The 24687-nt window shown below is 47.4% G+C and overlaps 1 protein-coding gene across 2 annotated transcripts in view; it reads left to right on the forward strand.

Moving 5' to 3' along the window:
* The window catches only part of LOC140200175 (rho GTPase-activating protein 20-like), a 409640-nt gene that overhangs the window by 380430 nt on the left and 4523 nt on the right, over positions 1–24687 (forward strand). For both annotated transcript variants that reach the window (XM_072263090.1, XM_072263091.1), the window contains exon 14: positions 23980–24097. In XM_072263090.1, coding sequence (XP_072119191.1) covers positions 23980–24097 — 118 coding nt within the window. The remainder of the gene's footprint in view (positions 1–23979; positions 24098–24687) is intronic.

The raw sequence follows: 24687 nt of genomic DNA on the forward strand, positions 1-24687 counted from the left end.
TCACAGTATCCGGCATCTCTCTGCTGGTGGAGAATGTGTGTGTTAACAGTATCCAGCATCTCTCTGCTGATGGAGAATGTGTGGGTTAGCAGTATCTGTCATCTCTCTGATGGTTGGAGAATGTGTGGGTTAACAATATCCGGCATCTCTCTGCTGGTGGAGAATGTGTGGGTTAACAGTATCTGGCACCTCTCTGCTGTTGGAGAATGTGTGGGTTAACAGTATCTGGCATCTCTCTGCTGGTGGAGAATGTGTGGGTTAACAGTATCAGGAATCTCACTGCTGGTTGGAGGTTCTGTGGGTTAACAGTATCCGGCAACTCTCTGCTGGTGGAGAATGTGTCTGTTATCAGTATCCAGCATCTCTCTGCTGATGGAGAATATGTGAGTTAACAGTATCTGGCATTTCTCTGATGGTTGGAGAATGTGTGGGTTAACAGTATCCGGCATCTCTCTGCTGGTGGAGAATGTGTGTGTTAACAGTATTCGGCATCTCTCTGCTGGTGGAGAATGTGTGTGTTAACAGTATCTGGCATCTCTCTGCTGATGGAGAATGTGTGAGTTAACAGTATCCGGTATCTCTCTGCTGGTTGGAGAATGTGTGGGTTAACAGTATCCGGCATCTCTCTGCTGGTGGAGAATGTGTGGGTTAACAGTATCCGGCATCTCTCTGCTGGTTGAGAATGTGTGGGTTAACAGTACCTGGCATCTTTCTGCTGATGGAGAATGTGTGGGTTAACAGTATCCGGCATCTCTCTGCTGGTTGGAGAATGTGTGGGTTAACAATATCCGGCATCTCTCTGCTGGTTGGAGAATGTGTGGGTTAACAGTATCTGGCATCTCTCTGCTGGTGGAGAATGAGCGGGTTACAATTATCTGGCACCTCTCTGCTGGTGGAGAATGTGTGGGTTAACATTATCTGGCATCTCTCTGCTGGTGGAGAATGTGTGGGTTAACAGTATCTGGAATCTCACTGCTGGGTGGAGGTTGTGTGGGTTAACAGTATCCGGCATCTCTCTGCTGGTGAAGAATGTGTGTGTTAACAGTATCCTGCATCTCTCTGCTGATGGAGAATGTGTGAGTTAATAGTATCTGGCATCTCTCTGATGGTTGGAGAATGTGTGGGTTAACAGTATCCGGCATCTCTCTGCTGGTGGAGAATGTGTGTGTTAACAGTAGTCGGCATCTCTCTGCTGATGGAGAATGTGCGGCTTAACGGTATCTGGAATCTCTCTGCTGTTTGGAGGTTGTGTGGGTTATCAGTATCCGGCATCTCTCTGCTGGTTGAGAATGTGTGGGTTAGCAGCATCTGGCATTTCTCTGCTGTTGGAGAATGTGTGGATTAACAGTGTCCGGCATCTCTCTGCTGGTGGAGAATGTGTGTGTTAACAGTATCCGGCATCCCTCTGCTGGTGGAGAATGTGTGGGTTCACTGTATCAGGCATCTCTCTGCTGGTGGAGAATGTATGGGTTAACAGTATCCGGCATCTCTCTGCTGGTTGGAGAATGTTTGGGTTAACAGTATCCGGCATCTCTCTGCTGGTGGGGAATGTGTGGGTTTACAGTATCCGGCATCTCTCTGCTGGTGGAGAATGTGTGGGTTAACAGTATCCGGCATCTCTCTGCAGGTGGAGAATGTGTGGGTTAACAGTATCTGGCATCTTTCTGCTGGTGGAGAATGTGTGGGTTATCAGTATACGGCATCTCTCTGCTGGTTGGAGAATGTGTGGGTTAACAGTATCCGGCATCTGTCTGCTGGTGGAGAATGTGTGGGCTAACAGTATCCGGCATCTCTCTGCTGGTTGGAGAATGTGTGAGTTAACAGTATCTGGCATCTCTCTGATGGTTGGAGAATGTGTGGGTTAACAGTACCTGGAATCTCTCTGCTGATGGAGAATGTGTGAGTTAACAGTATCTGGCATCTCTCTGATGGTTGGAGAATATGTGTGTTAACAGTACCTGGAATCTCTCTGCTGATGGAGAATTTGTGGGTTAACAGCATCTGTAATCTCTCTGCTGGTTGGAGAATGTGTGGGTTAACAGTATCCGGCATCTCTCTGCTGATGGAGAATATGTGGGTTAACAGTACCTGGAATCTCTCTGCTGATGGAGAATGTGTGGGTTAACAGTATCTGGAATCTCTCTGCCGGTTGGAGAATGTGTGGGTTAACAGTATCTGGCATCTCTCTCCTGGTGGAGAATGTGTGGGTTAACAGTATCTGGCATCTCTCTGCTGGTGGAGAATGTGTGGCTTAACAGTATCTGGAATCTCTCTGCTGGTTGGAGGTTGCGTGGGCTCACAGTATCCGGCATCTCTCTGCTGGTGGAGAATGTGTGTGTTAACAGTATCCAGCATCTCTCTGCTGATGGAGAATGTGTGGGTTAGCAGTATCTGTCATCTCTCTGATGGTTGGAGAATGTGTGGGTTAACAGTATCTGGCATCTTTCTGCTCGTGGAGAATGTGTGGGTTATCAGTATACGGCATCTCTCTGCTGGTTGGAGAATGTGTGGGTTAACAGTATCCGGCATCTGTCTGCTGGTGGAGAATGTGTGGGCTAACAGTATCCGGCATCTCTCTGCTGGTTGGAGAATGTGTGAGTTAACAGTATCTGGCATCTCTCTGATGGTTGGAGAATGTGTGGGTTAACAGTACCTGGAATCTCTCTGCTGATGGAGAATTTGTGGGTTAACAGCATCTGTAATCTCTCTGCTGGTTGGAGAATGTGTGGGTTAACAGTATCCGGCATCTCTCTGCTGATGGAGAAGATGTGGGTTAACAGTACCTGGAATCTCTCTGCTGATGGAGAATGTGTGGGTTAACAGTATCTGGAATCTCTCTGCCGGTTGGAGAATTTGTGGGTTAACAGTATCTGGCATCTCTCTGCTGGTGGAGAATGTGTGGGTTAACAGTATCTGGCATCTCTCTGCTGGTGGAGAATGTGTGGCTTAACAGTATCTGCAATCTCTCTGCTGGTTGGAGGTTGTGTGCACTCACAGTATCCGGCATCTCTCTGCTGGTGGAGAATGTGTGTGTTAACAGTATCCAGCATCTCTCTGCTGATGGAGAATGTGTGGGTTAGCAGTATCTGTCATCTCTCTGATGGTTGGAGAATGTGTGGGTTAACAGTATCCGGCATCTCTCTGCTGGTGGAGAATGTGTGGGTTAACAGTATCCGGCACCTCTCTGCTGGTTGGAGAATGCGTGGGTTAACAGTATCTGGCACCTCTCTGCTGGTGGAGAATGTGTGGGTTAACAGTATCTGGAATCTCACTGCTGGTTGGAGGTTGTGTGGGTTGACAGTATCCGGCAACTCTCTGCTGGTGGAGAATGTGTGTGTTATCAGTATCCAGCATCTCTCTGCTGATGGAGAATGTGTGAGTTAACAGTATCTGGCATTTCTCTGATGTTTGGAGAATGTGTGGGTTAACAGTATCCGGCATCTCTCTGCTGGTGGAGAATGTGTGTGTTAACAGTATTCGGCATCTCTCTGCTGATGGAGAATGTGTGAGTTAATAGTATCTGGCATCTCTCTGATGGTTGGAGAATGTGTGGGTTAACAGTATCCGGCATCTCTCTGCTGGTGGAGAATGTGTGTGTTAACAGTATTCGGCATCTCTCTGCTGATGGAGAATGTGCGGCTTAACAGTATCTGGAATCTCTCTGCTGGTTGGAGAATGTGTGGGTTAACAGTATCCGGCATCTCTCCACTGTTGGAGAATATGTGGGTTAACAGTACCTGGAATCTCTCTGCTGATGGAGAATTTGTGGGTTAACAGCATCTGTAATCTCTCTGCTGGTTGGAGAATGTGTGGGATAACAGTATCCGGCATCTCTCTGCTGATGGAGAAGATGTGGGTTAACAGTACCTGGAATCTCTCTGCTGATGGAGAATGTGTGGGTTAACAGTATCTGGAATCTCTCTGCCGGTTGGAGAATGTGTGGGTTAACAGTATCTGGCATCTCTCTGCTGGTGGAGAATGTGTGGGTTAACAGTATCTGGCATCTCTCTGCTGGTGGAGAATGTGTGGCTTAACAGTATCTGGAATCTCTCTGCTGGTTGGAGGTTGTGTGGGCTCACAGTATCCGGCATCTCTCTGCTGGTGGAGAATGTGTGTGTTAACAGTACCCAGCATCTCTCTGCTGATGGAGAATGTGTGGGTTAGCGGTATCTGTCATCTCTCTGATGGTTGGAGAATGTGTGGGTTAACAGTATCCGGCATCTCTCTGCTGGTGGAGAATGTGTGGGTTAACAGTATCCGGCATCTCTCTGCTGATGGAGAATGTGCGGGTTAACAGTATCTGGATTCTCTCTGCTGGTTGGAGAATGTGTGGGTTAACAGTATCCGGCATCTCTCTGCTGGTTGGAGAATGTGTGGGTTAACTGTATCCGGAACCTCTCTGCTGGTTGGAGAATGTGTGGGTTAACAGTATCTGGCACCTCTCTGCTGGTGGAGAATGTGTGGGTTAACAGTATCTGGAATCTCACTGCTGGTTGGAGGTTGTGTGGGTTAACAGTATCCGGCAACTCTATGCTGGTGGAGAATGTGTGTGTTATCAGTATCCAGCATCTCTCTGCTGATGGAGAATGTGTGAGTTAACAGTATCTGGCATTTCTCTGATGGTTGGAGAATGTGTGGGTTAACAGTATCCGGCATCTCTCTGCTGGTGGAGAATGTGTGTGTTAACAGTATTCGGCATCTCTCTGCTGATGGAGAATGTGTGAGTTAATAGTATCTGGCATCTCTCTGATGGTTGGAGAATGTGTGGGTTAACAGTATCCGGCATCTCTCTGCTGGTGGAGAATGTGTGTGTTAACATTATTCGGCATCTCTCTGCTGATGGAGAATGTGCGGCTTAACAGTATCTGGAATCTTTCTGTTGGTTGGAGAATGTGTGGGTTAACAGTATCCGGTATCTCTCTGCTGATGGAGAATGTGTGGGTTCACAGTATCTCGCATCTCTCTGCTGGTGGAGAATGTGTGGGTTAACAGTATCTGGAATCTCTCTGCTGTTTGGAGGTTGTGTGGGTTAACAGTATCCGGCATCTCTCTGCTGGTTGAGAATGTGCGGGTTAACAGTATCTGGCATCTCTCTGCTGGTGGAGAATGTGTGGGTTAACAGTATCTGGAATCTCACTGCTGGTTGGAGGTTGTGTGGGTTAACAGTATCCGGCAACTCTCTGCTGGTGGAGAATGTGTGTGTTATCAGTATCCAGCATCTCTCTGCTGATGGAGAATGTGTGAGTTAACAGTATCTGGCATTTCTCTGATGGTTGGAGAATGTGTGGGTTAACAGTATCCGGCATCTCTCTGCTGGTGGAGAATGTGTGTGTTAACAGTATTCGGCATCTCTCTGCTGATGGAGAATGTCCAGCTTAACAGTATCTGGAATCTCTCTGCTGGTTGGAGAATGTTTGGGTTAACAGTATCTGGCATCTCTCTGCTGGTGGAGAATGAGCGGGTTAACATTATCTGGCATCTCTCTGCTGGTGGAGAATGTGTGGGTTAACACTATCCGGCATCTCTCTGCTGGTGGAGAATGTGTGGATTAACAGTATCTGGCATCTCTCTGCTGGTTGGAGAATGTGTGGGTTAACAGTATCCGGCATCTCTCTGCTGGTGGAGAATGTGTGGGTTAACAGTATCCGGCATCTCTCTGCTGGTTGAGAATGTGAGGGTTTACAGTATCCGGCATCTCTCTGCTGGTGGAGAATGTGTGGGTTAACAGTATCCGGCATCTCTCTGCTGGTGGAGAATGTGTGGGTTAACAGTATCTGGCATCTTTCTGCTGGTGGAGAATGTGTGGGTTAACAGTATACGGCATCTCTCTGCTGGTTGGAGAATGTGTGGGTTAACAGTATCTGGCACCTCTCTGCTGGTGGAGAATGTGTGGTTTAACAGTATCTGGCATCTCTCTGCTGGTGGAGAATGTGTGTGTTAACAGCATCCTGCATCTCTCTGCTGATGGAGAATGTGTGAGTTAACAGTATCTGTAATCTCTCTGCTGGTTGGAGAATGTGTGGGTTAACAGTATCCAGCATCTCTCTGCTGATGGAGAAGATGTGGGTTAACAGTACCTGGAATCTCTCTGCTGATGGAGAATGTGTGGGTTAACAGTATCTGGAATCTCTCTGCCGGTTGGAGAATGTGGGGGTTAACAGTATCTGGCATCTCTCTGCTGGTGGAGAATGTGTGGGTTAACAGTATCTGGCATCTCTCTGCTGGTGGAGAATGTGTGGCTTAACAGTATCTGGAATCTCTCTGCTGGTTGGAGGTTGTGCGGGCTCACAGTATCCGGCATCTCTCTGCTGGTGGAGAATGTGCGGGTTAACAGTATCCGGCATCTCTCTGCTGGTTGGAGAATGTGTGGGTTAACAGTATCCGGCACCTCTCTGCTGGTTGGAGAATGTGTGGGTTAACTGTATCTGGCACCTCTCTGCTGGTGGAGAATGTGTGGGTTAACAGTATCTGGAATCTCACTGCTGGTTGGAGGTTGTGTGGGTTAACAGTATCCGGCAACTCTCTGCTGGGTGAGAATGAGTGTGTTATCAGTATCCAGCATCTCTCTGCTGATGGAGAATGTGTGAGTTAACAGTATCTGGCATTTCTCTGATGGTTGGAGAATGTGTGGGTTAACAGTATCCGGCATCTCTCTGCTGATGGAGAATGTGCGGGTTAACAGTATCTGGATTCTCTCTGCTGGTTGGAGAATGTGTGGGTTAACAGTATCCGGCATCTCTCTGCTGGTTGGAGAATGTGTGGGTTAACAGTATCCGGCACCTCTCTGCTGGTTGGAGAATGTGTGGGTTAACAGTATCTGGCACCTCTCTGCTGGTGGAGAATGTGTGGGTTAACAGTATCTGGAATCTCACTGCTGGTTGGAGGTTGTGTGGGTTAACAGTATCCGGCAACTCTCTGCTGGTGGAGAATGTGTGTGTTAATAGTATCTGGCATCTCTCTGATGGTTGGAGAATGTGTGGGTTAACAGTATCCGGCATCTCTCTGCTGGTGGAGAATGTGTGTGTTAACAGTATTCGGCATCTCTCTGCTGATGGAGAATGTGCGGCTTAACAGTATCTGGAATCTCTCTGCTGGTTGGAGAATGTGTGGGTTAACAGTATCCGGTATGTCTCTGCTGATGGAGAATGTGTGGGTTCACAGTATCTGGCATCTCTCTGCTGGTGGAGAATGTGTGGGTTAACAGTATCTGGAATCTCTCTGCTGTTTGGAGGTTGTGTGGGTTAACAGTATCCGGCATCTCTCTGCTGGTTGAGAATGTGTGGGTTAACAGTATCTGGCATCTCTCTGCTGGTGGAGAATGTGTGGGTTAACAGTATCTGGAATCTCACTGCTGGTTGGAGATTGTGTGGGTTAACAGTATCCGGCAACTCTCTGCTGGTGGAGAATGTGTGTGTTATCAGTATCCAGTATCTCTCTGCTGATGGAAAATGTGTGAGTTAACAGTATCTGGCATTTCTCTGATGGTTGGAGAATGTGTGGGTTAACAGTATCCGGCATCTCTCTGCTGGTGGAGAATGTGTGTGTTAACAGTATTCGGCATCTCTCTGCTGATGGAGAATGTGCAGCTTAACAGTATCTGGAATCTCTCTGCCGGTTGGAGAATGTGTGGATTGACAGTATCTGGCATCGCTCTGCTGGTTGAGAATGTGTGGGTTAACAGCATCTGGCATTTCTCTGCTGATGGAGAATGTGTGGATTAACAGTATCCGGCATCTCTCTGCTGGTGGAGAATGTGTGTGTTAACAGTATCTGGCATCTCTCTGCTGATGGAGAATGTGTGAGTTAACAGTATCCGGCATGTCTCTGCTGGTTGGAGAATGTGTGGGTTAACAGTATCCGGCATCTCTCTGCTGGTGGAGAATGTGTGGGTTAACAGTATCCGGCATCTCTCTGCTGGTTGGAGAATGTGTGGGTTAACAGTATCTGGCATCTCTCTGCTGGTGGAGAATGAGCGGGTTAACATTATCTGGCACCTCTCTGCTGGTGGAGAATGTGTGGGTTAACAGTACCTGGCATCCTTCAGCTGATGGAGAACGTGTGGGTTAACAGTATCCGGCATCTCTCTGCTGGTTGGAGAATGTGTGGGTTAACAATATCCGGCATCTCTCTGCTGGTTGGAGAATGTGTGGGTTAACAGTATCTGGCATCTCTCTGCTGGTGGAGAATGAGCGGGTTAACATTATCTGGCACCTCTCTGCTGGTGGAGAATGTGTGGGTTAACAGTATCTGGCATCTCTCTGCTGGTGGAGAATGTGTGGGTTAACAGTATCTGGAATCTCACTGCTGGGTGGAGGTTGTGTGGGTTAACAGTATCCGGCATCTCTCTGCTGGTGGAGAATGTGTGTGTTAACAGTATCCTGCATCTCTCTGCTGATGGAGAATGTGTGAGTTAATAGTATCTGGCATCTCTCTGATGGTTGGAGAATGTGTGGGTTAACAGTATCCGGCATCTCTCTGCTGGTGGAGAATGTGTGGGTTAACAGTATCCGGCATCTCTCTGCTGGTTGAGAATGTGTGGGTTAACAGTACCTGGCATCCTTCAGCTGATGGAGAACGTGTGGGTTAACAGTATCCGGCATCTCTCTGCTGGTTGGAGAATGTGTGGGTTAACAATATCCGGCATCTCTCTGCTGGTTGGAGAATGTGTGGGTTAACAGTATCTGGCATCTCTCTGCTGGTGGAGAATGAGCGGGTTAACATTATCTGGCACCTCTCTGCTGGTGGAGAATGTGTGGGTTAACAGTATCTGGCATCTCTCTGCTGGTGGAGAATGTGTGGGTTAACAGTATCTGGAATCTCACTGCTGGGTGGAGGTTGTGTGGGTTAACAGTATCCGGCATCTCTCTGCTGGTGGAGAATGTGTGTGTTAACAGTATCCTGCATCTCTCTGCTGATGGAGAATGTGTGAGTTAATAGTATCTGGCATCTCTCTGATGGTTGGAGAATGTGTGGGTTAACAGTATCCGGCATCTCTCTGCTGGTGGAGAATGTGTGTGTTAACAGTATTCGGCATCTCTCTGCTGATGGAGAATATGTGGGTTAACAGTACCTGGAATCTCTCTGCTGATGGAGAATGGGTGGGTTAACAGCATCCGGCATCTCTCTGCTGATGGAGAACATGTGGTTTAACAGTACCTGGAATCTCTGTGCTGATGGAGACTGTGTGGGTTAACAGTATCTGGAATCTCTCTGCTGGTTGGAGAATGTGTGGGTTAACCGTATCTGGCATCTCTCTGCTGGTGGAGAATGTGTGGGTTAACAGTATCCGGCATCTGTCTGCTGGTGGAGAATGTGTGGGATAACAGTATCCGGCATCTCTCTGCTGATGGAGATTGCGTGTGTTAACTGTATTTGGCATCTCTCTGCTGGTGGAGAATGTGTGTGTTAACAGTATCCGGCATCTCTCTGCTGGTGGAGAATGTGTGGGTTAACACTATCCGGCATCTCTCTGCTGATGGAGAATGTGTGTGTTAACAGTATCTGGCATCTCTCTGCTGGTTGGAGAATGTGTGGGTTAACAGTATCCGGCATCTCTCTGCTGGTGGAGAATGTGTGGGTTAACAGTATCCGGCATCTCTCTGCTGGTGGAGAATGTGTGGGTTAACAGTATCCGGCATCTCTCTGCTGGTGGAGAATGTGTGGGTTAACAGTATCTGGCATCTTTCTGCTGGTGGAGAATGTGTGGGTTAACAGTATACGGCATCTCTCTGCTGGTTGGAGAATGTGTGGGTTAACAGTATCTGGCACCTCTCTGCTGGTGGAGAATGTGTGGTTTAACAGTATCTGGCATCTCTCTGCTGGTGGAGAATGTGTGTGTTAACAGCATCCTGCATCTCTCTGCTGATGGAGAATGTGTGAGTTAACAGTATCTGGCATCTCTCTGATGGTTGGAGAATGTGTGGGTTAACAGTATCCGGCATCTCTCTGCTGTTGGAGAATATGTGGGTTAACAGTACCTGGAATCTCTCTGCTGATGGAGAATTTGTGGGTTAACAGCATCTGTAATCTCTCTGCTGGTTGGAGAATGTGTGGGTTAACAGTGTCCGGCATCTCTCTGCTGATGGAGAAGATGTGGGTTAACAGTACCTGGAATCTCTCTGCTGATTGAGAATGTGTGGGTTAACAGTATCTGGAATCTCTCTGCCGGTTGGAGAATGTGTGGGTTAACAGTATCTGGAATCTCACTGCTGGTTGGAGGTTGTGTGGGTTAACAGTATCCGGCAACTCTCTGCTGGTGGAGAATGTGTGTGTTATCAGTATCCAGCATCTCTCTGCTGATGGAGAATGTGTGAGTTAACAGTATCTGGCATTTCTCTGATGGTTGGAGAATGTGTGGGTTAACAGTATCCGGCATCTCTCTGCTGATGGAGAATATGTGGGTTAACAGTACCTGGAATCTCTCTGCTGATGGAGAATGTGTGGGTTAACAGTATCTGGAATCTCTCTGCCGGTTGGAGAATGTGTGGGTTAACAGTATCTGGCATCTCTCTCCTGGTGGAGAATGTGTGGGTTAACAGTATCTGGCATCTCTCTGCTGGTGGAGAATGTGTGGCTTAACAGTATCTGGAATCTCTCTGCTGGTTGGAGGTTGCGTGGGCTCACAGTATCCGGCATCTCTCTGCTGGTGGAGAATGTGTGTGTTAACAGTATCCAGCATCTCTCTGCTGATGGAGAATGTGTGGGTTAGCAGTATCTGTCATCTCTCTGATGGTTGGAGAATGTGTGGGTTAACAGTATCTGGCATCTTTCTGCTCGTGGAGAATGTGTGGGTTATCAGTATACGGCATCTCTCTGCTGGTTGGAGAATGTGTGGGTTAACAGTATCCGGCATCTGTCTGCTGGTGGAGAATGTGTGGGCTAACAGTATCCGGCATCTCTCTGCTGGTTGGAGAATGTGTGAGTTAACAGTATCTGGCATCTCTCTGATGGTTGGAGAATGTGTGGGTTAACAGTACCTGGAATCTCTCTGCTGATGGAGAATTTGTGGGTTAACAGCATCTGTAATCTCTCTGCTGGTTGGAGAATGTGTGGGTTAACAGTATCCGGCATCTCTCTGCTGATGGAGAAGATGTGGGTTAACAGTACCTGGAATCTCTCTGCTGATGGAGAATGTGTGGGTTAACAGTATCTGGAATCTCTCTGCCGGTTGGAGAATTTGTGGGTTAACAGTATCTGGCATCTCTCTGCTGGTGGAGAATGTGTGGGTTAACAGTATCTGGCATCTCTCTGCTGGTGGAGAATGTGTGGCTTAACAGTATCTGCAATCTCTCTGCTGGTTGGAGGTTGTGTGCACTCACAGTATCCGGCATCTCTCTGCTGGTGGAGAATGTGTGTGTTAACAGTATCCAGCATCTCTCTGCTGATGGAGAATGTGTGGGTTAGCAGTATCTGTCATCTCTCTGATGGTTGGAGAACGTGTGGGTTAACAGTATCCGGCATCTCTCTGCTGGTGGAGAATGTGTGGGTTAACAGTATCCGGCACCTCTCTGCTGGTTGGAGAATGCGTGGGTTAACAGTATCTGGCACCTCTCTGCTGGTGGAGAATGTGTGGGTTAACAGTATCTGGAATCTCACTGCTGGTTGGAGGTTGTGTGGGTTGACAGTATCCGGCAACTCTCTGCTGGTGGAGAATGTGTGTGTTATCAGTATCCAGCATCTCTCTGCTGATGGAGAATGTGTGAGTTAACAGTATCTGGCATTTCTCTGATGTTTGGAGAATGTGTGGGTTAACAGTATCCGGCATCTCTCTGCTGGTGGAGAATGTGTGTGTTAACAGTATTCGGCATCTCTCTGCTGATGGAGAATGTGTGAGTTAATAGTATCTGGCATCTCTCTGATGGTTGGAGAATGTGTGGGTTAACAGTATCCGGCATCTCTCTGCTGGTGGAGAATGTGTGTGTTAACAGTATTCGGCATCTCTCTGCTGATGGAGAATGTGCGGCTTAACAGTATCTGGAATCTCTCTGCTGGTTGGAGAATGTGTGGGTTAACAGTATCCGGCATCTCTCCGCTGTTGGAGAATATGTGGGTTAACAGTACCTGGAATCTCTCTGCTGATGGAGAATTTGTGGGTTAACAGCATCTGTAATCTCTCTGCTGGTTGGAGAATGTGTGGGATAACAGTATCCGGCATCTCTCTGCTGATGGAGAAGATGTGGGTTAACAGTACCTGGAATCTCTCTGCTGATGGAGAATGTGTGGGTTAACAGTATCTGGAATCTCTCTGCCGGTTGGAGAATGTGTGGGTTAACAGTATCTGGCATCTCTCTGCTGGTGGAGAATGTGTGGGTTAACAGTATCTGGCATCTCTCTGCTGGTGGAGAATGTGTGGCTTAACAGTATCTGGAATCTCTCTGCTGGTTGGAGGTTGTGTGGGCTCACAGTATCCGGCATCTCTCTGCTGGTGGAGAATGTGTGTGTTAACAGTACCCAGCATCTCTCTGCTGATGGAGAATGTGTGGGTTAGCGGTATCTGTCATCTCTCTGATGGTTGGAGAATGTGTGGGTTAACAGTATCCGGCATCTCTCTGCTGGTGGAGAATGTGTGGGTTAACAGTATCCGGCATCTCTCTGCTGATGGAGAATGTGCGGGTTAACAGTATCTGGATTCTCTCTGCTGGTTGGAGAATGTGTGGGTTAACAGTATCCGGCATCTCTCTGCTGGTTGGAGAATGTGTGGGTTAACTGTATCCGGAACCTCTCTGCTGGTTGGAGAATGTGTGGGTTAACAGTATCTGGCACCTCTCTGCTGGTGGAGAATGTGTGGGTTAACAGTATCTGGAATCTCACAGCTGGTTGGAGGTTGTGTGGGTTAACAGTATCCGGCAACTCTATGCTGGTGGAGAATGTGTGTGTTATCAGTATCCAGCATCTCTCTGCTGATGGAGAATGTGTGAGTTAACAGTATCTGGCATTTCTCTGATGGTTGGAGAATGTGTGGGTTAACAGTATCCGGCATCTCTCTGCTGGTGGAGAATGTATGTGTTAACAGTATTCGGCATCTCTCTGCTGATGGAGAATGTGTGAGTTAATAGTATCTGGCATCTCTCTGATGGTTGGAGAATGTGTGGGTTAACAGTATCCGGCATCTCTCTGCTGGTGGAGAATGTGTGTGTTAACATTATTCGGCATCTCTCTGCTGATGGAGAATGTGCGGCTTAACAGTATCTGGAATCTTTCTGTTGGTTGGAGAATGTGTGGGTTAACAGTATCCGGTATCTCTCTGCTGATGGAGAATGTGTGGGTTCACAGTATCTCGCATCTCTCTGCTGGTGGAGAATGTGTGGGTTAACAGTATCTGGAATCTCTCTGCTGTTTGGAGGTTGTGTGGGTTAACAGTATCCGGCATCTCTCTGCTGGTTGAGAATGTGCGGGTTAACAGTATCTGGCATCTCTCTGCTGGTGGAGAATGTGTGGGTTAACAGTATCTGGAATCTCACTGCTGGTTGGAGGTTGTGTGGGTTAACAGTATCCGGCAACTCTCTGCTGGTGGAGAATGTGTGTGTTATCAGTATCCAGCATCTCTCTGCTGATGGAGAATGTGTGAGTTAACAGTATCTGGCATTTCTCTGATGGTTGGAGAATGTGTGGGTTAACAGTATCCGGCATCTCTCTGCTGGTGGAGAATGTGTGTGTTAACAGTATTCGGCATCTCTCTGCTGATGGAGAATGTGCAGCTTAACAGTATCTGGAATCTCTCTGCTGGTTGGAGAATGTTGGGGTTAACAGTATCTGGCATCTCTCTGCTGGTGGAGAATGAGCGGGTTAACATTATCTGGCATCTCTCTGCTGGTGGAGAATGTGTGGGTTAACACTATCCGGCATCTCTCTGCTGGTGGAGAATGTGTGGATTAACAGTATCTGGCATCTCTCTGCTGGTTGGAGAATGTGTGGGTTAACAGTATCCGGCATCTCTCTGCTGGTGGAGAATGTGTGGGTTAACAGTATCCGGCATCTCTCTGCTGGTTGAGAATGTGAGGGTTTACAGTATCCGGCATCTCTCTGCTGGTGGAGAATGTGTGGGTTAACAGTATCCGGCATCTCTCTGCTGGTGGAGAATGTGTGGGTTAACAGTATCTGGCATCTTTCTGCTGGTGGAGAATGTGTGGGTTAACAGTATATGGCATCTCTCTGCTGGTTGGAGAATGTGTGGGTTAACAGTATCTGGCACCTCTCTGCTGGTGGAGAATGTGTGGTTTAACAGTATCTGGCATCTCTCTGCTGGTGGAGAATGTGTGTGTTAACAGCATCCTGCATCTCTCTGCTGATGGAGAATGTGTGAGTTAACAGTATCTGGCATCTCTCTGATGGTTGGAGAATGTGTGGGTTAACAGTATCCGGCATCTCTCTGCTGTTGGAGAATATGTGGGTTAACAGTACCTGGAATCTCTCTGCTGATGGAGAATTTGTGGGTTAACAGCATCTGTAATCTCTCTGCTGGTTGGAGAATGTGTGGGTTAACAGTATCTGGCATCTCTCTGCTGGTGGAGAATGAGCGGGTTAACATTATCTGGCATCTCTCTGCTGGTGGAGAATGTGTGGGTTAACACTATCCGGCATCTCTCTGCTGGTGGAGAATGTGTGGATTAACAGTATCTGGCATCTCTCTGCTGGTTGGAGAATGTGTGGGTTAACAGTATCCGGCATCTCTCTGCTGGTGGAGAATGTGTGGGTTAACAGTATCCGGCATCTCTCTGCTGGTTGAGAATGTGAGGGTTTACAGTATCCGGCATCTCTCTGCTGGTGGAGAATGTGTGGGTTAACAGTATCCGGCATCTCTCTGCTGGTGGAGAATGTGTGGGTTAACAGTATCTGGCATCTTTCTGCTGGTGGAGAATGTGTGGGTTAACAGTATATGGCATCTCTCTGCTGGTTGGAGAATGTGTGGGTTAACAGTATCTGGCACCTCTCTGCTGGTGGAGAATGTGTGGTTTAACAGTATCTGGCATCTCTCTGCTGGTGGAGAATGTGTGTGTTAACAGCATCCTGCATCTCTCTGCTGATGGAGAATGTGTGAGTTAACAGTATCTGGCATCTCTCTGATGGTTGGAGAATGTGTGGGTTAACAGTATCCGGCATCTCTCTGCTGTTGGAGAATATGTGGGTTAACAGTACCTGGAATCTCTCTGCTGATGGAGAATTTGTGGGTTAACAGCATCTGTAATCTCTCTGCTGGTTGGAGAATGTGTGGGTTAACAGTATCCAGCATCTCTCTGCTGATGGAGAAGATGTGGGTTAACAGTACCTGGAATCTCTCTGCTGATGGAGAATGTGTGGGTTAACAGTATCTGGAATCTCTCTGCCGGTTGGAGAATGTGGGGGTTAACAGTATCTGGCATCTCTCTGCTGGTGGAGAATGTGTGGGTTAACAGTATCTGGCATCTCCCTGCTGGTGGAGAATGTGTGGCTTAACAGTATCTGGAATCTCTCTGCTGGTTGGAGGTTGTGCGGGCTCACAGTATCCGGCATCTCTCTGCTGGTGGAGAATGTGCGGGTTAACAGTATCCGGCATCTCTCTGCTGGTTGGAGAATGTGTGGGTTAACAGTATCCGGCACCTCTCTGCTGGTTGGAGAATGTGTGGGTTAACTGTATCTGGCACCTCTCTGCTGGTGGAGAATGTGTGGGTTAACAGTATCTGGAATCTCACTGCTGGTTGGAGGTTGTGTGGGTTAACAGTATCCGGCAACTCTCTGCTGGGTGAGAATGAGTGTGTTATCAGTATCCAGCATCTCTCTGCTGATGGAGAATGTGTGAGTTAACAGTATCTGGCATTTCTCTGATGGTTGGAGAATGTGTGGGTTAACAGTATCCGGCATCTCTCTGCTGATGGAGAATGTGCGGGTTAACAGTATCTGGATTCTCTCTGCTGGTTGGAGAATGTGTGGGTTAACAGTATCCGGCATCTCTCTGCTGGTTGGAGAATGTGTGGGTTAACAGTATCCGGCACCTCTCTGCTGGTTGGAGAATGTGTGGGTTAACAGTATCTGGCACCTCTCTGCTGGTGGAGAATGTGTGGTTTAACAGTATCTGGCATCTCTCTGCTGGTGGAGAATGTGTGTGTTAACAGCATCCTGCATCTCTCTGCTGATGGAGAATGTGTGAGTTAACAGTATCTGGCATCTCTCTGATGGTTGGAGAATGTGTGGGTTAACAGTATCCGGCATCTCTCTGCTGTTGGAGAATATGTGGGTTAACAGTACCTGGAATCTCTCTGCTGATGGAGAATTTGTGGGTTAACAGCATCTGTAATCTCTCTGCTGGTTGGAGAATGTGTGGGTTAACAGTATACAGCATCTCTCTGCTGATGGAGAAGATGTGGGTTAACAGTACCTGGAATCTCTCTGCTGATGGAGAATGTGTGGGTTAACAGTATCTGGAATCTCTCTGCCGGTTGGAGAATGTGGGGGTTAACAGTATCTGGCATCTCTCTGCTGGTGGAGAATGTGTGGGTTAACAGTATCTGGCATCTCTCTGCTGGTGGAGAATGTGTGGCTTAACAGTATCTGGAATCTCTCTGATGGTTGGAGAATGTGTGGGTTAACAGTATCCGGCATCTCTCTGCTGATGGAGAATGTGCGGGTTAACAGTATCTGGATTCTCTCTGCTGGTTGGAGAATGTGTGGGTTAACAGTATCCGGCATCTCTCTGCTGGTTGGAGAATGTGTGGGTTAACAGTATCCGGCACCTCTCTGCTGGTTGGAGAATGTGTGGGTTAACAGTATCTGGCACCTCTCTGCTGGTGGAGAATGTGTGGGTTAACAGTATCTGGAATCTCACTGCTGGTTGGAGGTTGTGTGGGTTAACAGTATCCGGCAACTCTCTGCTGGTGGAGAATGTGTGTGTTATCAGTATCCAGCATCTCTCTGCTGATGGAGAATGTGTGACTTAACAGTATCTGGCATTTCTCTGATGGTTGGAGAATGTGTGGGTTAACAGTATCCGGCATCTCTCTGCTGGTGGAGAATGTGTGAGTTAATAGTATCTGGCATCTCTCTGATGGTTGGAGAATGTGTGGGTTAACAGTATCCGGCATCTCTCTGCTGGTGGAGAATGTGTGTGTTAACAGTATTCGGCATCTCTCTGCTGATGGAGAATGTGCGGCTTAACAGTATCTGGAATCTCTCTGCTGGTTGGAGAATGTGTGGGTTAACAGTATCCGGTATGTCTCTGCTGATGGAGAATGTGTGGGTTCACAGTATCTGGCATCTCTCTGCTGGTGGAGAATGTGTGGGTTAACAGTATCTGGAATCTCTCTGCTGTTTGGAGGTTGTGTGGGTTAACAGTATCCGGCATCTCTCTGCTGGTTGAGAATGTGTGGGTTAACAGCATCTGGCATCTCTCTGCTGGTGGAGAATGTGTGGGTTAACAGTATCTGGAATCTCACTGCTGGTTGGAGATTGTGTGGGTTAACAGTATCCGGCAACTCTCTGCTGGTGGAGAATGTGTGTGTTATCAGTATCCAGCATCTCTCTGCTGATGGAAAATGTGTGAGTTAACAGTATCTGGCATTTCTCTGATGGTTGGAGAATGTGTGGGTTAACAGTATCCGGCATCTCTCTGCTGGTGGAGAATGTGTGTGTTAACAGTATTCGGCATCTCTCTGCTGATGGAGAATGTGCAGCTTAACAGTATCTGGAATCTCTCTGCCGGTTGGAGAATGTGTGGATTGACAGTATCTGGCATCGCTCTGCTGGTTGAGAATGTGTGGGTTAACAGCATCTGGCATTTCTCTGCTGATGGAGAATGTGTGGATTAACAGTATCCGGCATCTCTCTGCTGGTGGAGAATGTGTGTGTTAACAGTATCTGGCATCTCTCTGCTGATGGAGAATGTGTGAGTTAACAGTATCCGGCATCTCTCTGCTGGTTGGAGAATGTGTGGGTTAACAGTATCCGGCATCTCTCTGCTGGTGGAGAATGTGTGGGTTAACAGTATCCGGCATCTCTCTGCTGGTTGAGAATGTGTGGGTTAACAGTACCTGGCATCCTTCAGCTGATGGAGAACGTGTGGGTTAACAGTATCCGGCATCTCTCTGCTGGTTGGAGAATGTGTGGGTTAACAATATCCGGCATCTCTCTGCTGGTTGGAGAATGTGTGGGTTAACAGTATCTGGCATCTCTCTGCTGGTGGAGAATGAGCGGGTTAACATTATCTGGCACCTCTCTGCTGGTGGAGAATGTGTGGGTTAACAGTATCTGGCATCTCTCTGCTGGTGGAGAATGTGTGGGTTAACAGTATCTGGAATCTCACTGCTGGGTGGAGGTTGTGTGGGTTAACAGTATCCGGCATCTCTCTGCTGGTGGAGAATGTGTGTGTTAACAGTATCCTGCATCTCTCTGCTGATGGAGAATGTGTGAGTTAATAGTATCTGGCATCTCTCTGATGGTTGGAGAATGTGTGGGTTAACAGTATCCGGCATCTCTCTGCTGGTGGAGAATGTGTGTGTTAACAGTATTCGGCATCTCTCTGCTGATGGAGAATATGTGGGTTAACAGTACCTGGAATCTCTCTGCTGATGGAGAATGGGTGGGTTAACAGCATCCGGCATCTCTCTGCTGATGGAGAACATGTGGTTTAACAGTACCTGGAATCTCTCTGCTGATGGAGACTGTGTGGGTTAACAGTATCTGGAATCTCTCTGCTGGTTGGAGAATGTGTGGGTTAACCGTATCTGGCATCTCTCTGCTGGTGGAGAATGTGTGGGTTAACAGTATCCGGCATCTGTCTGCTGGTGGAGAATGTGTGGGATAACAGTATCCGGCATCTCTCTGCTGATGGAGATTGCGTGTGTTAACTGTATTTGGCATCTCTCTGCTGGTGGAGAATGTGTGTGTTAACAGTATCCGGCATCTCTCTGCTGGTGGAGAATGTGTGGGTTAACACTATCCGGCATCCCTCTGCTGATGGAGAATGTGTGTGTTAACAGTATCTGGCATCTCTCTGCTGGTTGGAGAATGTGTGGGTTAACAGTATCCGGCATCTCTCTGCTGGTGGAGAATGTGTGGGTTAACAGTATCCGGCATCTCTCTGCTGGTGGAGAATGTGTGGGTTAACAGTATCCGGCATCTCTCTGCTGGTGGAGAATGTGTGGGTTAACAGTATCTGGCATCTTTCTGCTGGTGGAGAATGTGTGGGTTAACAGTATACGGCATCTCTCTGCTGGTTGGAGAATGTGTGGGTTAACAGTATCTGGCACCTCTCTGCTGGTGGAGAATGTGTGGTTTAACAGTATCTGGCATCTCTCTGCTGGTGGAGAATGTGTGTGTTAACAGCATCCTGCATCTCTCTGCTGATGGAGAATGTGTGAGTTAACAGTATCTGGCATCTCTCTGATGGTTGGAGAATGTGTGGGTTAACAGTATCCGGCATCTCTCTGCTGTTGGAGAATATGTGGGTTAACAGTACCTGGAATCTCTCTGCTGATGGAGAATTTGTGGGTTAACAGCATCTGTAATCTCTCTGCTGGTTGGAGAATGTGTGGGTTAACAGTGTCCGGCATCTCTCTGCTGATGGAGAAGATGTGGGTTAACAGTACCTGGAATCTCTCTGCTGATTGAGAATGTGTGGGTTAACAGTATCTGGAATCTCTCTGCCGGTTGGAGAATGTGTGGGTTAACAGTATCTGGCATCTCTCTGCTGGTGGAGAATGTGTGGGTTAACAGTATCTGGCATCTCTCTGCTGGTGGAGAATGTGTGGCTTAACAGTATCTGGAATCTCTCTGCTGGTTGGAGGTTGTGTGGGCTCACAGTATCCGGCATCTCTCTGCTGGTGGAGAATGTGTGTGTTAACAGTATCCAGCATCTCTCTGCTGATGGAGAATGTGTGGGTTAGCAGTATCTGTCATCTCTCTGATGGTTGGAGAATGTGTGGGTTAACAGTATCCGGCATCTCTCTGCTGGTGGAGAATGTGTGGGTTAACAGTATCCGGCATCTCTCTGCTGATGGAGAATGTGCGGGTTAACAGTATCTGGATTCTCTCTGCTGGTTGGAGAATGTGTGGGTTAACAGTATCCGGCATCTCTCTGATGGTTGGAGAATGTGTGGGTTAACAGTATCCGGCACCTCTCTGCTGGTTGGAGAATGTGTGGGTTAACAGTATCTGGCACCTCTCTGCTGGTGGAGAATGTGTGGGTTAACAGTATCTGGAATCTCACTGCTGGTTGGAGGTTGTGTGGGTTAACAGTATCCGGCAACTCTCTGCTGGTGGAGAATGTGTGTGTTATCAGTATCCAGCATCTCTCTGCTGATGGAGAATGTGTGAGTTAACAGTATCTGGCATTTCTCTGATGGTTGGAGAATGTGTGGGTTAACAGTATCCGGCATCTCTCTGCTGGTGGAGAATGTGTGTGTTAACAGTATTCGGCATCTCTCTGCTGATGGAGAATCTGTGAGTTAATAGTATCTGGCATCTCTCTGATGGTTGGAGAATGTGTGGGTTAACAGTATCCGGCATCTCTCTGCTGGTGGAGAATGTGTGTGTTAACAGTATTCGGCATCTCTCTGCTGATGGAGAATGTGCGGCTTAACAGTATCTGGAATCTCTCTGCTGGTTGGAGAATGTGTGGGTTAACAGTATCCGGTATCTCTCTGCTGATGGAGAATGTGTGGGTTCACAGTATCTGGCATCTCTCTGCTGGTGGAGAATGTGTGGGTTAACAGTATCTGGAATCTCTCTGCTGTTTGGAGGTTGTGTGGGTTAACAGTATCCGGCATCTCTCTGCCGGTTGAGAATGTGTGGGTTAGCAGCATCCGGCATCTCTCTGCTGTTGGAGAATGTGTGGATTAACAGTGTCCGGCATCTCTCTGCTGGTGGAGAATGTGTGTGTTAACAGTATCCGGCATCCCTCTGCTGGTGGAGAATGTGTGGGTTCACTGTATCTGGTATCTCTCTGCTGATGGAGAATGTGTGGGTTAACACTATCTGCCATCTCTCTGCTGGTGGAGAATGTGTGTGTTAACAGTATCCTGCATCTCTCTGCTGATGGAGAATGTGTGAGTTAATAGTATCTGGCATCTCTCTGATGGTTGGAGAATGTGTGGGTTAACAGTATCCGGCATCTCTCTGCTGGTGGAGAATGTGTGTGTTAACAGTATTCGGCATCTCTCTGCTGATGGAGAATGTGTGGGTTAACAGTATCTGGCATCTCTCTGTTGGTTGGAGAATGTGTGGGTTAACAGTATCGGGCATCTCTCTGCTGATGGAGAATATGTGGGTTAACAGTACCTGGAATCTCTCTGCTGATGGAGAATGGGTGGGTTAACAGCATCCAGCATCTCTCTGCTGATGGAGAACATGTGGTTTAACAGTACCTGGAATCTCTCTGCTGATGGAGACTGTGTGGGTTAACAGTATCTGGAATCTCTCTGCTGGTTGGAGAATGTGTGGGTTAACCGTATCTGGCATCTCTCTGCTGGTGGAGAATGTGTGGGTTAACAGTATCCGGCATCTGTCTGCTGGTGGAGAATGTGTGGGATAACAGTATCCGGCATCTCTCTGCTGATGGAGATTGCGTGTGTTAACTGTATTTGGCATCTCTCTGCTGGTGGAGAATGTGTGTGTTAACAGTATCCGGCATCTCTCTGCTGGTGGAGAATGTGTGGGTTAACACTATCCGGCATCTCTCTGCTGATGGAGAATGTGTGTGTTAACAGTATCTGGCATCTCTCTGCTGGTTGGAGAATGTGTGGGTTAACAGTATCCGGCATCTCTCTGCTGGTGGAGAATGTGTGGGTTAACAGTATCCGGCATCTCTCTGCTGGTGGAGAATGTGTGGGTTAACAGTATCCGGCATCTCTCTGCTGGTGGAGAATGTGTGGGTTAACAGTATCTGGCATCTTTCTGCTGGTGGAGAATGTGTGGGTTAACAGTATACGGCATCTCTCTGCTGGTTGGAGAATGTGTGGGTTAACAGTATCTGGCACCTCTCTGCTGGTGGAGAATGTGTGGTTTAACAGTATCTGGCATCTCTCTGCTGGTGGAGAATGTGTGTGTTAACAGCATCCTGCATCTCTCTGCTGATGGAGAATGTGTGAGTTAACAGTATCTGGCATCTCTCTGATGGTTGGAGAATGTGTGGGTTAACAGTATCCGGCATCTCTCTGCTGTTGGAGAATATGTGGGTTAACAGTACCTGGAATCTCTCTGCTGATGGAGAATTTGTGGGTTAACAGCATCTGTAATCTCTCTGCTGGTTGGAGAATGTGTGGGTTAACAGTGTCCGGCATCTCTCTGCTGATGGAGAAGATGTGGGTTAACAGTACCTGGAATCTCTCTGCTGATTGAGAATGTGTGGGTTAACAGTATCTGGAATCTCTCTGCCGGTTGGAGAATGTGTGGGTTAACAGTATCTGGCATCTCTCTGCTGGTGGAGAATGTGTGGGTTAACAGTATCTGGCATCTCTCTGCTGGTGGAGAATGTGTGGCTTAACAGTATCTGGAATCTCTCTGCTGGTTGGAGGTTGTGTGGGCTCACAGTATCCGGCATCTCTCTGCTGGTGGAGAATGTGTGTGTTAACAGTATCCAGCATCTCTCTGCTGATGGAGAATGTGTGGGTTAGCAGTATCTGTCATCTCTCTGATGGTTGGAGAATGTGTGGGTTAACAGTATCCGGCATCTCTCTGCTGGTGGAGAATGTGTGGGTTAACAGTATCCGGCATCTCTCTGCTGATGGAGAATGTGCGGGTTAACAGTATCTGGATTCTCTCTGCTGGTTGGAGAATGTGTGGGTTAACAGTATCCGGCATCTCTCTGATGGTTGGAGAATGTGTGGGTTAACAGTATCCGGCACCTCTCTGCTGGTTGGAGAATGTGTGGGTTAACAGTATCTGGCACCTCTCTGCTGGTGGAGAATGTGTGGGTTAAGAGTATCTGGAATCTCACTGCTGGTTGGAGGTTGTGTGGGTTAACAGTATCCGGCAACTCTCTGCTGGTGGAGAATGTGTGTGTTATCAGTATCCAGCATCTCTCTGCTGATGGAGAATGTGTGAGTTAACAGTATCTGGCATTTCTCTGATGGTTGGAGAATGTGTGGGTTAACAGTATCCGGCATCTCTCTGCTGGTGGAGAATGTGTGTGTTAACAGTATTCGGCATCTCTCTGCTGATGGAGAATCTGTGAGTTAATAGTATCTGGCATCTCTCTGATGGTTGGAGAATGTGTGGGTTAACAGTATCCGGCATCTCTCTGCTGGTGGAGAATGTGTGTGTTAACAGTATTCGGCATCTCTCTGCTGATGGAGAATGTGCGGCTTAACAGTATCTGGAATCTCTCTGCTGGTTGGAGAATGTGTGGGTTAACAGTATCCGGTATCTCTCTGCTGATGGAGAATGTGTGGGTTCACAGTATCTGGCATCTCTCTGCTGGTGGAGAATGTGTGGGTTAACAGTATCTGGAATCTCTCTGCTGTTTGGAGGTTGTGTGGGTTAACAGTATCCGGCATCTCTCTGCCGGTTGAGAATGTGTGGGTTAGCAGCATCCGGCATCTCTCTGCTGTTGGAGAATGTGTGGATTAACAGTGTCCGGCATCTCTCTGCTGGTGGAGAATGTGTGTGTTAACAGTATCCGGCATCCCTCTGCTGGTGGAGAATGTGTGGGTTCACTGTATCTGGTATCTCTCTGCTGATGGAGAATGTGTGGGTTAACACTATCTGCCATCTCTCTGCTGGTTGGAGAATGTGTCGGTTAACAGTATCCGGCATCTCTTTGCTGGTGGAGAATGTGTGGGTTAACAGTATCTGGCATCTATCTGTGCCAAGATTCATGTTGTCGTCTGGAGGGATAGGCCGTATCTGCAGCAATATATGCTCGCTCCTGTCAGAATAATCATGATTTTGAGTCTGTACACATATTCCTTATCCTGCTGCAGTGTTTTCTGTATATACAAATCATGTAATACTAGATAGTGGAATGGGATTTTAAAATAATGAAATCACACTCTGGCCTCTCTCCTTCTCCAGGTTGCCTTGTTTGTGCAGTTTTTAATTGAAAACTGTTCCAGGATTTTTGGCGATGTCTTCACTTCTCTCTTTGAAGTATTATCATCAAGGAGGTTTGGGAGCAGAGATGATGGTTCAGGTATGGGAATTGTCACCCTGCTAACACTTTTTAAAATGAACGGAGTAGAATTCACATTCAGACCAATAGTTACAATAAACCCTACAGTTTTTCTTGATGGCATGAAACTATTTCAAATATTGATTTTTTTAAATAAACTACAATGACAAGTACCCATCATTCCCCACAAAGTACCCAACATTACCCATCAAGTACCCATCTCCTAAAGCTGGTGAATGTAAAATTAACTAAACTACTTGTTGAATTCTAACGCAATGAGAGAAATAAATATTAAGCACTAACAGTGCTACAAAACCTTTCATCAGTTGTAAATTACGGTGTGACACTACAGGACATGAAAAGTATAATGCAAATACAACTTTTTTTCTTATTTGCTTAAATTCCTTATTGCTGGGGGCAAATGTGAGCAGAGAATTTCAAATTCAGAAAAAATAAGAACAAAATTGACCAAAGCAAATAGTTGGTAAAATGGAGCCTAGAAATATCACTGACTACAGAATTATGAACAGAATGTATAACAGTTTGAAAATTATTAACAATAAAAAAAGGAGGAAAGAACTTTGAATGTGCCAGATACAGTATTTCAAGAA

This window comes from Mobula birostris, chromosome 7, assembly GCF_030028105.1.
Source record: "Mobula birostris isolate sMobBir1 chromosome 7, sMobBir1.hap1, whole genome shotgun sequence".
In the NCBI taxonomy this organism is placed as follows: Eukaryota; Metazoa; Chordata; class Chondrichthyes; order Myliobatiformes; family Myliobatidae; genus Mobula; species Mobula birostris.